Genomic DNA, 16,743 nt, shown 5'->3' on the forward strand with positions numbered 1-16,743 from the left:
ACCTCCCTCCCACATGGCAGTTCAGATATTCCTCTTGTAGGGCAGTGCTATCATCATTCTTGTCCCACTCAGAGACAGTATTATTGTCATAGTGATAGGAGCACTATAGGTTGGAGTTTGGCCTTTAAGAGAAAAAGTATCTAGGTCCTTTTTTTCTCAACCTGATGAGCCATGCTAGATGAGGATTTGAGATATATAGACATAAACCCATTTGATGCCTTTAAATTGGGAATGATTGGCTTAGGTCTAATTTAAACAGGATATTTTAGTCAATGTAATGCACTTTTCCTGTCAATTGCCCTTAGTAACCTTTGTAGAATTCTATTCCATTTTTTGTCTTTCAGAAGACCTTACAATTTCTAAAATATATTTACTACATTGATTTTGGCTTTAAATAACTTTGACCTATGTTTTCTATTTTTCAAGTTCTTTGTAGAATAGTTATCTTTCTAAATTCTTATTCTTATTCAATTGAGATCTTTGGATTGGATATGTAAGACTGGGCTGGCTGACCCATTTCTTTATGCTTCCATCCCCAATGCCCCCCCCCCCCCAGAAATCTATTTTAAAAAATTTCTGTGTTATGTGAGGAAAACATCTTCTTTATTGCTTAGTATCAATATACAGTTGGTTATGAGTATACAACAAGGAATAAAATGCTAGTATATTAATTTCTCTTCAATGTAATTTTATCACTGGCAGTGCTGTGGTAGTTATAGGGCTTAGATTTAAAATGATTTTCAGACATTCATCTTAAAGTATGAAGGCTTACTAAACAAACAAAAAACAAAAAATCCCTGTGAACATTTTCTATACCAGATACAGTGTTCCCTCAATTTCCGCGGGGGATGTGTTCCAAGACTGCCCGCGAAAGTTGAATTTCCGCGAAGTAGAGATGCGGAAGTAAATGCACTATTTTTGGTTATGAACAGTATCACAAGCCTTCCCTTTAAACCCCTAAATTGCAATTTCTCATTCCCTTAGCAACTATTTACTCACCATGTTTATTTATTAAAGTTTATTTAAAAAAATATTTATTAAAGGTGGATGAAAGTTTGGCGATGACATATGTCATCGGGCGGGGAAAACCGCGGTATAGGGGGGAAAAACCACTAAGTATTTTTTAATTAATATTTTTGAAAAAACCGTGGTATAGACTTTTCACGAAGTTCGAACCCGCGAAAATCGAGGGAACACTGTAATGCTTTTTCTCTGAGGCATCATTTAAAACAAACCATATTATTGTTTTCATTCAGAATTTAGGTTATTCCTCTATTGTTCAATGATAAATTTATGAATTAATGGAATAAAGCTAATAACTAATTGCATATTTAATCGGGTATCAGTTGTAAAAGAAATTATTTTAAGAACTGGATGATAATCAGTTAGTGCCAGAAGAAATGTGAAATGAGTCTGATTAACTTCTAAGAGGCACTGATATTCTTAGTCCAGTAAAACATGTAGCCTTTAATAAACATCGGAAGTGTTCTAGTTTCAGGCTTGGCAGGATGATAGAGTAGTGTAGCCAAACTCTTCTAATAATGGTCATTCATGACATTCGTGTTAGCCTGTATGTTGTACTGCAGTGAAGCAGACACACACTCACACAGACACACAGACACACACACACAGACACATTTAGAACAGGGGGCCCTTTGGATGCCTTTAGAGCGTGCTGATCTGAATAGATCCATTTTTCAAAGCACTCAGCTTTCCCTACTGAGGCAAATAGAGGGCATTTTCCTCTTTGCTTGGTTAAGAGCACCTCTTGAAAGTGTAGACTGGGCTTTTCTTTTGCTTTCTGGGTAGAGAGAGAACAGACCCTTAAAGGTACTTGGCATTGTTTACACCCTTTCATAAGGTTTGATATTCTAATAGCCAGAATAAAATCTGCATATGTTGACATTTGAGAGAAAAGAATTAACAGAATCATTTTATATCTGTCCTTTTAAAAGAGAGAAGATGAGTGAATCCAGTGCAAAATCAAGCCAGCCCCTGTCTGCTAAACAAGACAAGGATGTTACACAGAAGAGAGGAAGAGGTCGGCCCAGGAAGAGACCCCAGGTTTGTACAGTATTCAGCTTCCCTCGTGTTATTAGGGGAAGCTTTTGCAAGATGTACTATTTATCTTTCCTCTGACTGGTTATTGCTTAAAAGCAATTGAGTCATAGTAAAAGGAACATACAAAGCAGTATTACTATGGTGCAACCAAAGCTATTGATGATGCACAACGAAAGTTAAACATTAGTAGGTCATTTACTTTGCATACTTAATGAAAGTTCCCATTCCTCTGGGAATCAGGGCATCTTGCTTTATGATGCTGGCAGTAATTGTGACAGTCTAACTCCTTTGTTTCTGGGACAAACACAGTTCTGTAGAGGAGTACTGAAGCAAATTTTGAATGTCTGCCCATTTTCATAATTCACAAGTATCAAAATATTTTCCTTGCAAAACTATCTAGAAAGTACTTCTGTAGCATCCAAAAATGTTCAATGAATGCAGTAGCCTGGTATACTAGGAGTATAGTTCAGCAATATTGCCTTAGAGTGGCTTATTTTGATCCCAGAAAGAATGCAGTTTCCCTCTAGTCTAGAGATTACTTCAGCTGAAAGAGTTGAAAGTTTGGAATTCTGTAGAATTGTAATATGATGAGAACTTCAGTTAAGTCCTATTAATAAGTAGAGGTTCTAAAGCAGTTAATGCAGTATTTTGTGCTATTGGACACAATGAGCAAACATTATTGGGTTTCTAAAGAGTTTACATATTTTGTTTCACTATTGATCTTTGAAGAACTTTGAATCACATTATATTATATTATATTATATTATATTCTTTCCTATCAAAATCTTCTATTTGATCATGTTATAAAGTTTATGATATGATCCAATAGAAAATTGTGATAGGCAATCAGTTCACAAGTCCTCGGAGAGGGGCGGCATAAAAGTCCAATAAATAAATAAATTACTGGAACTTAAATCTCTGTCTTGATCTCTTTGCTCCAAGATTTCCCCTTAAGTTTTCGTTTACATTGGAAATAAATGAAAACTTATAATCAGTGAACCAATTATGGGAAGGACATTCAGTTGAAGGAAATACATTCAGTTGGAAAGTAGGGTATCATGGACATTTATGTTATTTGCATTTTGTCATTAAGCAAATTGACATCATTAAAAAAACCCCATTGCATTGTAGTGTATAGAATAGCACTTAGATTTAGATTTATGAAAATGAGCTTCTCTGCCTTACAGTAGTTTTGTCAACCTCCACCCTGCCTGCTTGCTTCAGCTGCCATAGAAACAGGAGGAGGGAAGCTGTGCTGGAGACGTTTCCTCATATGTCTGATTAGGAGTTTTAGGGAGGAAAGTTCTCATCATGCACTGCCAGGCTGCACGGACATTTTTACAGCCTGCTCAAAGGTCAGTGGCTTCAACTGACCAGATGTGGAGGCTCCACTTGGACCTGTGCCCACATGACATCTGGGTGCCGGGATTGAATTAACTTGCCCGGAGGAGTTATGTGGGGAGGGATTTGGATTATTTCTATATGCAATTATATGCGCCTTTTGCTCAGATCTTGCTTTCATCAGCAAAAGTACCCTTCGCTTTCATTGTGGAGTTTGGGTCTTTCTTTCCTGGACTTTGAACGGAAGCACACTTGACAAGTTTTATTGTTCATATGTTTAATGTCTATAAGCAACTAAGAAAACAGTATTTCATACAGCCTGTTCTGCAAACGTGTTGGCCATTATCCTTTCTTCTACTTGAAAGTATATTTGTCTTTAGTGATATAGGCTGACTAAATAAGAGAGAAAATGCAGCTGTGCATTTGCAGTAACATTCTCACTATAGCACATTTGAAAAACTGGGTTTTCAGCAGGTTTTCCAAATGTACACTATTAATAATTGAGTCAGTTAATACTTTTTTCCATGTGTATAACTTAAAAGCATATAGTCTTGGGTAAAACATAGGACTGGATTCCAAATATAACTATTTATTTATTTATTTATTTATTATTTGGATTTGTATGCCGCCCCTCTCCGAAGACTCGGGGCGGTCACAACAACTGTTTATACAATATATTGAAGACCATGGTATCCTTCTGCACCGACTAGAGGGGTTGGGAGTGGGAGGCACTGTTCTTCATGGTTCTCCTCATACCTCTCTGTCGGTCGCAGTCGGTGTTAGTAGGGGATCAGAGGTCGACCTCTAGGTCTCTCCCTTGTGGGTGCCTCAGGGGTCGGTCCTCTCCCCCTGCTATTTAATATCTACATGAAACCGCTAGGTGAGATCATCCAAGGGCATGGGGTGAGGTATCATCAATACGCCGATGATACCCAGTTATACATCTCCACCCCATGTCCAGCCAACGAAGCAGTGGAAGTGATGGGCCGGTGCCTGGGGGATGTTAGGGCCTGGATGAGTGTCAACAAGCTCAAACTCCAACCCAGACAAGACGGAGTGGCTGTGGATCTTACCTCCCAAGGACAACTCCATCTGTCCATCCATTACCCTGGGGGGAGAATCACGGCCCCCTCAGAGAAGGTTCACAACTTGGGCGTCCTCCTCGATCCACAGCTGACATTAGAGAAACATCTTTCGGCTGTGGCGAGGGGGACGTTTGCCCAGGTTCGCCTTGTGCACCAGTTGCGACCCTACTTGGACGGGAGTCACTGCTCACAGTCACTCATGCCCTCATCACCTCGAGGCTTGACTACTGTAACGCTCTCTACATGGGGCTACCTTTGAAAAATGTTCGGAAACTTCAGATCGTGCAGAATGCAGCTGCGAGATCATGGGCTTTCCCAAATATGCCCATGTTACACCAACACTCTGCAGTCTGCATTGGTTGCCGATCAATTTCCGGTCACAATTCAAAGTGTTGGTTATGACCTATAAAGCCCTTCATGGCACCGGACCAGATTACCTCAGGGACCGCCTTCTGCTGCATGAATCCCAGCGACCAGTTAGGTCCCACAGAGTGGATCTTCTCCGGGTCCGTCAACTAAGCAATGTCGCCTGGCGGGACCCAGGGGAAGAGCCTTCTCTGTGGCGGCCCCAGCCCTCTGGAACCAACTCCCCCCAGAGATGAGAACTGCCCCCACCCTTCCTTGCCTTCGTAAACAACTTAAAACCCACCTCTGCTGCCAGGCATGGGTGAATTTAGATCCTCTTTCCCCCTAGGCCTTTACAATTCTATGCATGGTATGTATGTATGTATGTTTGGTTTTTATATTAATTGATTTTTAATCATCAATACCAAATTACTATTGGTACACTGTTTATTGTCGCTGTTAGCCGCCCCGAGTCTCTGGAGAGGGCGGCATACAAAATCCAATAAATAAATAAATAAATCTGATTTTGGATGACAGCTTCGTGGTATATTTTCTATTTTAACCAGAAGCAAAAATATGTGCCATTTTTTTTCATCTTTTCTAACTAAACTGGAAAGATCTTTGAACTGCAGAGTCCACCTCCCAATGTTATGGAGCAAGGGTGTCAAACTGGTGGCCCATGGGGCCGGATGCAACGCGCACAGGCTATGCTCAACGCAGCTCCACAAAGGGAGAAAAATTGTCTCTATACATCACGTGATGGCAATGTGACTCCGCAAGTTTGACACCCATGTAATGGAGCAATCACATGAGGCCTCTATAGTGACACTGATACCATTGAGAAAGATTAGTTAATTTGAAGGAGCTATTTCTAGCATTTTAGGGACTTAAGGGTAAACTAAAACTGATAAGCCTTTCTTGCAAACTGTTTTCATTCCCATCCAATCCAAATAAAAATAGATCAAACTTGAACAAGCAAAATTTTGTAATTTTTCTGCTGGTTTTTTTTTTCATTTGGCCCCAAAGTCCTAAGGTGGGCTGCAAATGGGAGGCTGGGCTGTGGATTTAATTAAATTTAATTTAATTGATTTATATGCTGCCCAATCCCACGAGATTTATGGCAGTTTACAACAATAAAATTATACAAAACAATATTACAATGAAAGTCAAATATTAAATAGTAAAAATAATAAAATCTCATTAAACAAAACTATAAACCCCCTAGCTAAAATATACAATCATACACACAGACATACCAAGCGAATCACAGTTCTGCCGTGAATAGATGTTAACACTCACAGTCCCTAGGTCTGCCGGCAAAACCAGGTCTTCACAGGCTTTTGGAAGGCCAGTAGGGTGGGAGCAGTATGGACATCAGAGAAGGCAGTACAGTGATTCCCCCGCTCTTTGCGAGGGTTCCGTTCCAGGACCCCCGCAACGAGCGGGTTTTCGCGAAGTAGCGCTGCGGAAGTAAAAACACCTTCTGCGCATGTGCAGATGGTGTTTTTACTTGGGGGCGGCGCGGGTGTTTTAAAACGTCCCCGCCGAGATGGGGGGCTCGCTAGCACCCCCCTAACCCGGGTTGGGGGTTCGGGGTGTGCTAGCGAGCCTCCCATGTTGGCGGGGATGTTTTTAAAACACCCGCGCGACTTTCCAATGAGTCCCCGAAGGACAAACGCGTTGTCTTCGGGACTCATTGAAAGTCGCGTGGGTGTGTTTTAAAACATCCCGCCGACATGGAGGCTCGCTAGCACACCCCCGAACCCCCAACCCGGGTTTGGGGGTGTGCTAGCGAGCCTCCATGTCGGCGGGGATGTTTTAAAACACCCGCGCCACTTTCCAATGAGTCCCGAAGACAACGCGTTTGTCTTCGGGACTCATTGGAAAGTCGCGCGGGTGTTTTAAAACATCCCCGCCGACATGGGAGGCTCCCTAGCACACCCCCGAACCCCCAACCCGGGTTTGGGGGTGTGCTAGCGAGCCTCCCATGTCGGCGGGGATGTTTTAAAACACCCGCGCCACTTTCCAATGAGTCCCGAAGACAACGCGTTTGTCTTCGGGACTCATTGGAAAGTGGCGCGGGTGTTTTAAAACATCCCCGCCGACATGGGAGGCTCCCTAGCACACCCCCGAACCCCCAACCCGGGTTTGGGGGTGTGCTAGCGAGCCTCCCATGTCGGCTTTTAAAACACCCGCGCCACTTTCCAATGAGTCCCGAAGACAACGCGTTTGTCTTCGGGACTCATTGGAAAGTGGCGCGGGTGTTTTAAAACATCCCCGCCGACATGGGAGGCTCCCTAGCACACCCCCGAACCCCCAACCCGGGTTTGGGGGTGTGCTAGCGAGCCTCCCATGTCGGCGGGGATGTTTTAAAAACACCCGCGCCACTTTCCAATGAGTCCCGAAGACAACGCGTTTGTCTTCAGGACTCATTGGAAAAGTGGCGCGGGTGTTTTAAAACATCCCCGCCGACATGGGAGGCTCCCTAGCACACCCCCGAACCCCCAACCCGGGTTTGGGGGTGTGCTAGCGAGCCCCTCATGTCGGCGGGGATGTTTTAAAACACCCGCGCGACTTTCCAATGAGTCCCGAAGACAACGCGTTTGTCTTCGGGACTCATTGGAAAGTCGCGCGGGTGTTTTAAAACATCCCCGCCGACATGGGAACCCCCAACCCGGCTTCTGGTAGAAGCCTTCTCTCTTTTTTTTCGTGCGCTTGGCGAGGAAAGGCAGGCGGGGAGGAGGCGACGGGGCCAAAGGGGGCCGAGGGAAGCTCGGCTGCGGTCGAGAGAGAAACGGCTTGGGCTCGCCGCAAGAAAAAAAAGAGACAGGCTTTTAGTTTTGGCTGCGGGGGGAGGGAATCCCGCCGCAAGGTAAGCTTCGGGGCGGGGCGGGCGGGGCCCTTTTGTGCCAGTCGGGGAGGCGGTGGCGGCTGCAGCAGAGGCGGGCGGGGGAGGCCGGCCCGCCGGAGGGGCGATGCGGGCGGCGGAGACAGGCGAGGTCCCGGCCGCCCCCCGCCCACTTGGCCCCAGACCGGTGCAGCAGGAAAGGGACGGAGAAGGCTCACTGGCAGCCCTTGCCCATCGCCGCGCCTTCGCTTCCCCCCCTCCCCCGCTGGATCCGGCAGCGTGCTGAGGGGAATTGCCGCGGACTGGAGGCAGTGAGGCAGAACCGGCTCCGAGGCGAGCGGCCGGAGCTGCGCCCTCCTTCGCCCGCCAGGTGAGGCGAAGGCGAGGGGCGCGCGGCTGCAGCGAGGAGCCGAAGATCCGGGCGGGGAAGACCCAGGGAAGGTTCCTTCGTCCGCCTAGCAGCTGATCTGCTCGGCAGCGCAGCACCAGCGAGGAGCCGAAGATCTTCGGCTCCTCGCTGCTGCTGCGCTGCCGAGCAGATCAGCTGCTAGGCGGCCGCTCGAGAGCAAGAGGGGGAGAGATAGAGAAAGAGAGAGAAGGAAAGAAAGAGATGAGAGAGGGAGGAAGAGAGTGTGAGAGAGGAAGAAGCAACATAGAGAAAGAGGGGGAAGACCCAGGGAAGCCTCTGCCCGGCGGGGAAACTCCACCATCTACGCATGCGTGGAAGGGCACGCATGCGCAGATGGTGGAGTTTACTTCCGGGTTGAAAAATCGCGAATTACCCTGTTCGCAATGGTCGGGGACGCAATAACCGGGGGATCACTGTATAGTCATGGGAACCCTGATCCTTTCTACATGTGTAAAATTACTCTTACGTCTATATGAAAAAGATCAAGATCAGACCAATCTAAGTTTTTTTGTGGATGTGAATTATCAGCTGACATCACCTTCTCTTCCATCTGCCTGAAGTAGTACAGTGTGACAGTCTTTTTGGAGAAAGGCTAATGGTGTTAGAACCTTGGCTTCTACATACTACTAAAAGATTTGTGTCGGTAATCTTTAATTAGTTGATATGGTTCATTATATGGTAAAATTTCATTCAAGATACTCAAGTTTACTAATTTGCAAAATGCTGGGACCTATTTCTCCTGAGGCAATGAAATTAGGGAAAGTTGTGGATTCTTCAACACTGCTACTTCATTTTCAACAAGTTCCTTGTTCCATCTTCCACCTGGCCTGGTGGAAAGGAAAGGAAAGATGGGAGAGAAGTGGAAGTGAGGGAAGGAAGGAAGATAGAGGGAGGGAGGGAAGATAATAGGAAAAGGGAGGAAAGAGGGAGATAGGAATAGAGGAGACAAGAGGAACAAGAGGGAGAAAAGGAAAGGGAACAGGCAGGAAGGAGGAAGAAAAGAGAAAAGGGGGGAGAAAAAGAAGCAAAGAAAAAGAAGAACAGAAGGAAAGGAATAGGAAAGCGGGAGGGAGAGAGTAATTAAAGAATAAGGAGCAAGGAAGATTGTCACTGGCATTTTCCCATAAAGAAACTCAGTGGAGAAGTCAGTAGCAACCCAGAAGTCATTCCCACTTTTTTGCCCACTTGTCATTGTTCTGTCTCTGTGTTTGAGTAAGGAAATATCTATGAAATGATGATCTAATGGATCACAGGTCATCTAGTTTATAGCTGTATGTGGAATGTTACAGGAAATGTGAAACACTAGCTATAGTATATAACACTTGAATATTGTCCGCTATATGATAAAATGAGTATAAGGAAAATGTATAGACTGTGCCACTAAACATGTCATGGTGTTATTTATACCTTTGAAACTCTTACTTTAATCACTATTGACTGTATTATGAACATCCATCAGAAATTAATGTGTCTGCATATCAACTTTTTAAATTTGGCTGTATTGGTGAGATTCTTTTATTGTAGCTTCTGGGTACAGAGCAAAATGCCCTGAAAGGATGTGCAAGCATTAACTACATTTATTTCTCTGTCACTCATTGTAATGCTCTTTGTTTATAGCAAGAACCCAGTGAGACACCAACACCCAAGAGACCACGTGGTAGACCAAAGGGGAGCAAAAACAAGGCCGCTTCAAAGGGAAGGGTAGGTATTCTGGCTGCTGGATAATGAATTGTAAATCCTAGTCAATCATGTGAACTCTTTACTGTTGTTTTTATGCACATGTACCAATTGGCAGTGACTGTTAAGACTGATCTGGAGAATTAGCCATGGAAAAATGAACCAGCCATAGGGAATGTCAGTGGCATTCTCCAAACATTAAATGTCTTGGAACAAACTCTTTAATACCTTTACTGGGACCAACTGCCAATATAGATAGCCTTAACCTACCACCACAATTGAGCCCCAAATTTCTATTGCTAAATAAGAGAAACGTTAAATTAGTTTTTTCCCCATTTTACAACTTTTTTTTTTGCCACAGTTAAGTGAACCATTGCATTTTCAAAAAAGCAACTGGATTTCCTTGGGTTTTCCTTGAAGATGCGTGGCTGACAGTCGGAACTGAAAAAGCTTGGATGAGGAGCAACACATCTTCAAGGAAAAAACAGTTGCCTTTTGAAAAAAAACACTTTTGGGGCAACTGTGACCTGGATGACTGAGAATCTTATTAGATGTGAATCATTGCAGTTAAGTTAGTAATATGGTTTCCCTATTGACTTTGCTCGTCCAAAGGGTTGCGTTGCCAAGCATCTGAATTTTGATCACGTAACTGTGGGGATGTTCTTGTAAGTATGAAAAATGGTCACAAGTCATTCTTCAGTGGCTGTAACGTCAGACAGTCACTCAATACAATGGTTATAGGTCAAGGGATATTTGCAGTATAGTAACGGGGCCTGCAGCCATGTCAATGGTTGGCTAAGAGATAGCTTAGTCTGGCAATATGAATGTTGGGTACAGTGATCCCCCCGATCAATTGCGAGGGTTCCATTCCAGGACCCCTCGCAATGACCGGTTTTTTCACAAAGTAGCGCTGCGGAAGTAAAAACACCATCTGCGCATGCGCAGATGGTGTTTTACTTCCGCCGCAGCAGCGAGGAGCCGAAGATTGGGGTTTCCCCGCCGCCCACGCAAACTCCTCGCTGCTGCCGCGCCCGCCGCTTGTCCGCCGCCTGCCTGCCCGTGCGCCCGCCCTTCGCCCGGCCACCCGCCGTTCGCTTCGCTGCTCGCCCGGCCACCCGGGTTCGTTTGGCTTTGGGACATGCCGGCGGCGATGTTTTAAAACAGCCGCGCGGCTTCCCAACTGAGTCCCGAAGTCAAAGGCGAACTTCCGCGTTTGGCTTCGGGACTCAGTTGGGAAGCCGCGCGGCTGTTTTAAAACGTCGCCGCCGGCATGTCCCGAAGCCAAACGAACCCGGGTGGCCGGGGTGAGCAGCGAGGCGAACGGCGGGTGGCCGGGCGAAGGGCGGAACGCGAACGGCGGGCAAGCCGGGCGAGCGGGTGCTGGGGGGGGGCTTCTCGCCCTCCCGCCAGCAAGAGGGGGAAGAGCCAGGGAAGCTGCCCAGCAGCTGATCTGCCCGGCGCCATCTACGCATGCGTGCCCATAGAAAAAAGGGCGCGCATGCGCAGATGGTGTTTGTACTTCCGGGTTGAAAAATCGCCATATAGCCGTTTCGCAATGATCGGGATCGCAATACCCGGGGGATCACTGTATAGCAAACCTCTCAGAAGTGAGTCTCCCTAGTGTTTTGGGCTCTGAACGCAATACAGACTAGCAAGATTGAAGTCAGCCTTGCAAAGTAATCCAAACAGGAAGTAATGCAAAAGAATTGAGACCTTGGATACCTTCTAGTCCAACCTGTGGTTCAACCTGAAAACCCTATAGCATTTCAGACAAATAGTTGTCCAATCTGTTCTTTAAAACTTCCCGTGTTGAAACTTATCCAAAAATATTTGCTCTGCCATTTTTAGGTTACATCAGTAGAATCTTGCAAGTATGAAAACACATTCTCCCTTGTCACCTTTATAGCTAAGGAGAATCACTTATGAGAATTTTGTTGGACTCAAATGTCCTTCTCCTAGCTAAGATGCCTTTATCCAACCGCAGCTTTTTCCTCTCTCTCAAGGTTATTTCTACATATCATTGTAAGAGATAAGTTCTGACTCTAGAAAAGTTATTTATTTTCTCTTTTTTTCTCAAAATGAACTATTGTATCTTCCATTTTGTTTTGTTTTTCTTTCTTAAATATAACAAGCAATCTCCTGAGTCATTGAGCAGACAGGGAAAAGAGTTGCCTACTGAAGTCTGAAGTCACTGAACAAGTGATTATCAAATGAGGACTGCCTGAATAACCATCAAAGAGGCAGTGCTAGACCTATAGAGAGACTAGTCCAACCTCATCCGTGGAAGTTTACTGACTGACATGTCATGTACTCTCAGTCCATTATATCTCACATGATTGTTATTGTAGAGAAAAATAATAAGAAGCATTGTGTTCCCCTGAGCTCCTGGAGGAAAAGCAAAATGTAAGTGAAAAGTAACTGAAGGGCTGTCGCTGTAAATGAAAAATTGGGTAGGCTTGGTAAGTGTTGAACCAGGAGATCATAGAAAAAGTGATTTTTAGATTACAAGGAAGCAGATTTAATGTAGATATCACAAAAAGTTTCTTAATGATAAGAACTTATGCAGAGGCATTCCATAGTAGTGGATTCATGCATTGAGCACTAAATATATTTATAATCTATATAACATATTTTATGATTGTATGACTATTGAAAAAACTATTTCAAAAGAAAAGCTATGCTTGTAAATATGCATATGTTTATTTATTTTGGAGCTCATGGGGAAAGAAGAACAAATAATGGAGTTCTATTGACATCCAAATCTAGGGTTTTGAGTAAAAGATACTTGAATTAGGTGGACAGCTGGTGACATTTGCGTGTGTGTGTGTGTGTGTGTGTGTGTGTGTGTGTGTGAGTCTAAGTCTGTCTCTGAGCAGCTGGAGTTCATAAATCTGTAAAGAATAGAAAGGGATATGTCCCACTCACACAGAAGGAAGATTATAGTTTGCTAGATTGGATAGCTTCTCTCCCTCCCATCCCTCTGAATAAAGCTTCCTGTTTTCTGTAGTTGCCAATCCTTAATGGCGCATTGACTGGGCCATTTGCATGCTGGTTAGGAATGAAGGCTTGATGTATCTATCAAGTACTGTATGACTGAAACTCAGTGAAGATTGGGAATAAAGCAAGAAAATGAATAAATGATCCCAGAGCTGATGACTTGGCATCTGTTTACGTAATCAGAAATACTAGGCCTGAGCCATAAAGAGTATGGTCTTTCTTCACCAGCTCTCTCTCCAAGTCTTTCAACTAGATACCAAAAAGAATCTTCATTGTTCCAGATGCTTTGGAGCAACAGATGCTTGTTCCTGATTTGGCAGCCAAGCGGCCAAGGTTATTTCAGTGGACATCTCAGCTTAGCCCAAGCCTAGCACCATCTGTTCAGATTACAAAATGTAGCAAGAAGACAACATGAACAAAGTTCTGGGGACATTTGCTACTGTTTGTTATGTATCTGGCTCCCTGCAGCTATCGTGTTTTTTTTTCAAGAGTAAGAGCAAGACCTTATTAAAAAGGTGCTTCCAGTTCCTACTAATATATGAATTTCAAATGTTCTGTTCCTGTTCTGAAATGACAATACAGAGCCTATTCTGGGATCTGGAGAAAACATTAAATATATTCACCCACAACAACAGTACTCTGCATCATGGGAATATTTTTTAGCCTTTGCTAATGGGCAACCACCTCCTAGTAGTCAGCTCTTTAATATATGTTGCTGTTACTATACAGAGCAAGTCTGTTCCTGGCGCCTTTTGAATCCAAAATAACCATTACAGATGTTAAGGCAAATTTACACTAATCATTTTCTGCACTAAGTGCAGGTTATTGTGATGGCCAGGTTTTTCTCCAGTTGTCTCTATATAGTTAAATGGGATTGCAACGAGATGCGATGGAAACAATGGATCAACAAAGTGCCATGGAAATAATGGATCTACTTCCCAAAGCGTTTTTCCACTCCACTACCCAAATGATCCTGCTAGTTCCTTATCTGGTGTTTGAAACTATTTCAGACATGATGTTTGGCATGTGGAATAATCTGACACTTGAATAACCTTCTGCTTTGAACTACACATCCAGAGTTTGCTTTACTGCAATTAAAGCAGAAAAATGGGATTGGGCTGTTGGTCTTCTTCCTGACCCCTGCCTAACATATAAAAATGCTAGGGAAGAATTTTAGTAGGAAAGAGATTTGTAGAAGGTTTTATGAACACAGTGTGTATTATTTGGTTTCAAACCTCTCTTGAAAATATACGACTCATATCCTGCACACTCTGAGTCATGGTACTAGAACCCAGATGGCTCCTGTTGTTGAAAGTGGCAGTGATGGTAAAGAATAACAAGGGAGGGACTAGTGGTTCCAATGCCAAAAGACAAGACTAAGGCCAACTTGGTCAAATGTATTCAGATGTATGAATCACATCCTCAGATTATAAGGTTAATTTAGAATTTCTGAGATCTTCTTTGGTATTTGTGGTATCCCCCACATTTCAGGTTTTGTTTATTTAGCTTAGCAGCTGTAGAAATTAAATTATGTGTGTTCAGATGAAGAAAAAAACATTTCACATCATAGATAGGAACTACATTGAGCAACACTGTCCTGTTTCACTTTCATTACTGGCTTCTTTGTGTTAATGGCAAGTTGTTTCTAATATAATTAATAGCAGGAATGTTTTAACGATTGTTTTCCAGTTTATTAGTAGCATTAGAGTGCCTTTTCATAAGTAACTTTGATTTCATGCATTGAATATGTATTTTTGTAATGCCATCCAGATAATCAAGAATAACATAGGAATGCTAATATTTTCATAACATTTATTAAGTCTTTGTTTTTTATAAATTGTAGTTTACTACATAGATGTTCAGTTAGGTCAGTGATGGCGAACCGTTTTGTCACTGAGTGTGTGCTCAACAGGCCTGCAACCCAGAAGAGGAGCCGCCCCGAAAATGCACTTCTGGTTTCTAGTGTGCACATGAGCAGCAGCCAGCTATTCTTCCAGGTACTGGCACACATGTGCATGACAATCAGCTGGCTGGCTTGCATACTTTTGCAGGAAAATGAAAGACCAGCTCTTCCAATACTGCTGCATGTACAAAGGCCAGCTGATCTTCGTGTGTGCATGTGCGCCAGAAACCCGGAAGAGGAATGGGCAATGCCGCGTGTGCCAGGTGACATGATTCTGTGTGCCACTTCAGTCATGCGTGCCATAGGTTCGCCATCACGGAATTAGGTGGTAGCTCCTGAGGTTTCCTAGTATAATTTCCAAAGTTTAAACATCTCACTTTGTAAAGGGAGAAAACCCAACATGGAATGCCTCAACTCAAGCAGAAATACAGATTGCTTGCTTTGGTCTGCGATAGCCTTCTCCAATCAGATACCATACAGATATATGTTAGCAATTTTATTTATTTAAAGTCTTCATTTAAAGATAATCTTTATGCCTTCCTTCTCCAGAAAGCTGCTGTAACAACACCTGGAAGTAAGCCTCGAGGTCGACCGAAAAAAATAGTAAGTTGATTTTGAAAAGAGGTATCTATATAATGTGTGTGTGGGGGGGGGGGGGGTTGGTTTATCCTCTTGAATCTCAATCTATTTGCAATTAGTGGGTTATACTGGAACCACTATTGGATTAAGAGAGATAAATAGGTGAATGTATCTAATTTTGTCACATTCAGGTTTGTGTATTGTTTATAACTTGCTCACAAATCTGGAATTTTGCAAATGGAATTTTCTGACCTAAACTTTTTATAAACTTTCCCCAATAGTAAGACCCCCCCGATTGTAAGACATATGGGGGGTTTCAGGGGGGTCGGCTAATATAAGCCATACCCCGAAAGTAAGACATATGTCTTACTTTCGGGGAAACACGGTACTAAAAGCGAGGGAGGCGTCGGAGCAGTTCGCGGCGCTGGCGAGGGAGCTTCGCACCCAGGAGAGTCTCCCAAACCCGGCGCGGATAAGGACTCCTCGGCCGTTCACGCCAAGGACAGGCAGCCCCAGTTCCAGCGCCTCGGCCTGCTCGCCCAGCATCTTGCCCGGCGGGGAGAGCAAAGGCGGCGGCGGGAGTAGCGGAGGCGAGGCGGAGAAGAAAGAAGCGGCGGATAGCTGGCGAGGCGCCGGCTAGAGGGCTGGACCCCGCCGCTTTGCCGCCGCTCCCGCCGCTGGCTTTGCTGGGGTCGAGCGCCACCTCCTTTCTCTCACCCCCAGTCCAGCGAGAACGAGAGCACCTTCACAGCCCCTCACTCAAGCACACAGCCAGGCTGGGCCAGGGCGCCCTCAGGCTTCTTGGCGCAGGATCCCAAGCTGGCGCGTAAAAGCCAGGAGGTCCGAGGGGAACATGAGGGTGGGTGACGGGGGAGAGAGAGAGAATCTTCGCTCTTCCCGGCTGGGGAGGCTACTGCCGCATTCCCCCGGAGCCTTCCCGAAGCCGTGTTGCTCGCTGCTGCAGCCGCTGCAAACAGACACCGCGCCACACCACACACGGCGCGCACAAGTGGTGCGCACAACCGGCGAAAAAAGGGAAAGAGGCAAGCGCGGCAGCTCCGGGAATACAGGGAAAGCCGGAGTCCCTTCGTTGGACTCGCCCCTGAGGTGCTGCTGCTGTCACTCGGCTTCGCTCGCTCGCCCGGGTCTGCCTTTCGTATCCGAGGCAGGGCTCCTCTCCTTGCCGCCACCGCTGCTGCTGCTGGTGCTGCCGCTGCCACCGCTGCTCCTGCTTGGGAACGTGTTTCTACGTGCTACCGCTGAGGAGACGACGCCAACACGAGACGCGGGAGGTGCAGGGTTTGGTCACGTCCAATAGCCCATTGGAAGGGGGGATGGAGGGGGGGTGATTGGAGGGAGAGAAGACGGCGTGGAGGTGGGGGGGTGGAGACCGAAAGGAAAGGTTCAGCAGGGGAGGGAGGGGCGACCGCGTCCCTTCCTTTTTCTCGAAGCGTTTGTGTGCTGAAATGCCCTCCCTCTGACTCGCCGAAGCCCGAAG

General features: G+C 45.1%; 1 protein-coding gene across 1 annotated transcript in view; it reads left to right on the plus strand.

Annotated features, from left to right (window-relative positions):
* The window catches only part of HMGA1 (high mobility group AT-hook 1), a 47,429-nt gene that overhangs the window by 16,174 nt on the left and 14,512 nt on the right, over nt 1–16,743 (plus strand). Inside the window, exons 3-5 of the mRNA XM_070745275.1 lie at nt 1,956–2,064; nt 9,707–9,790; nt 15,216–15,269. Coding sequence (XP_070601376.1) covers nt 1,956–2,064; nt 9,707–9,790; nt 15,216–15,269 — 247 coding nt within the window. The remainder of the gene's footprint in view (nt 1–1,955; nt 2,065–9,706; nt 9,791–15,215; nt 15,270–16,743) is intronic.

This window comes from Erythrolamprus reginae, chromosome 3, assembly GCF_031021105.1.
Source record: "Erythrolamprus reginae isolate rEryReg1 chromosome 3, rEryReg1.hap1, whole genome shotgun sequence".
Taxonomy (NCBI): domain Eukaryota; kingdom Metazoa; phylum Chordata; class Lepidosauria; order Squamata; family Dipsadidae; genus Erythrolamprus; species Erythrolamprus reginae.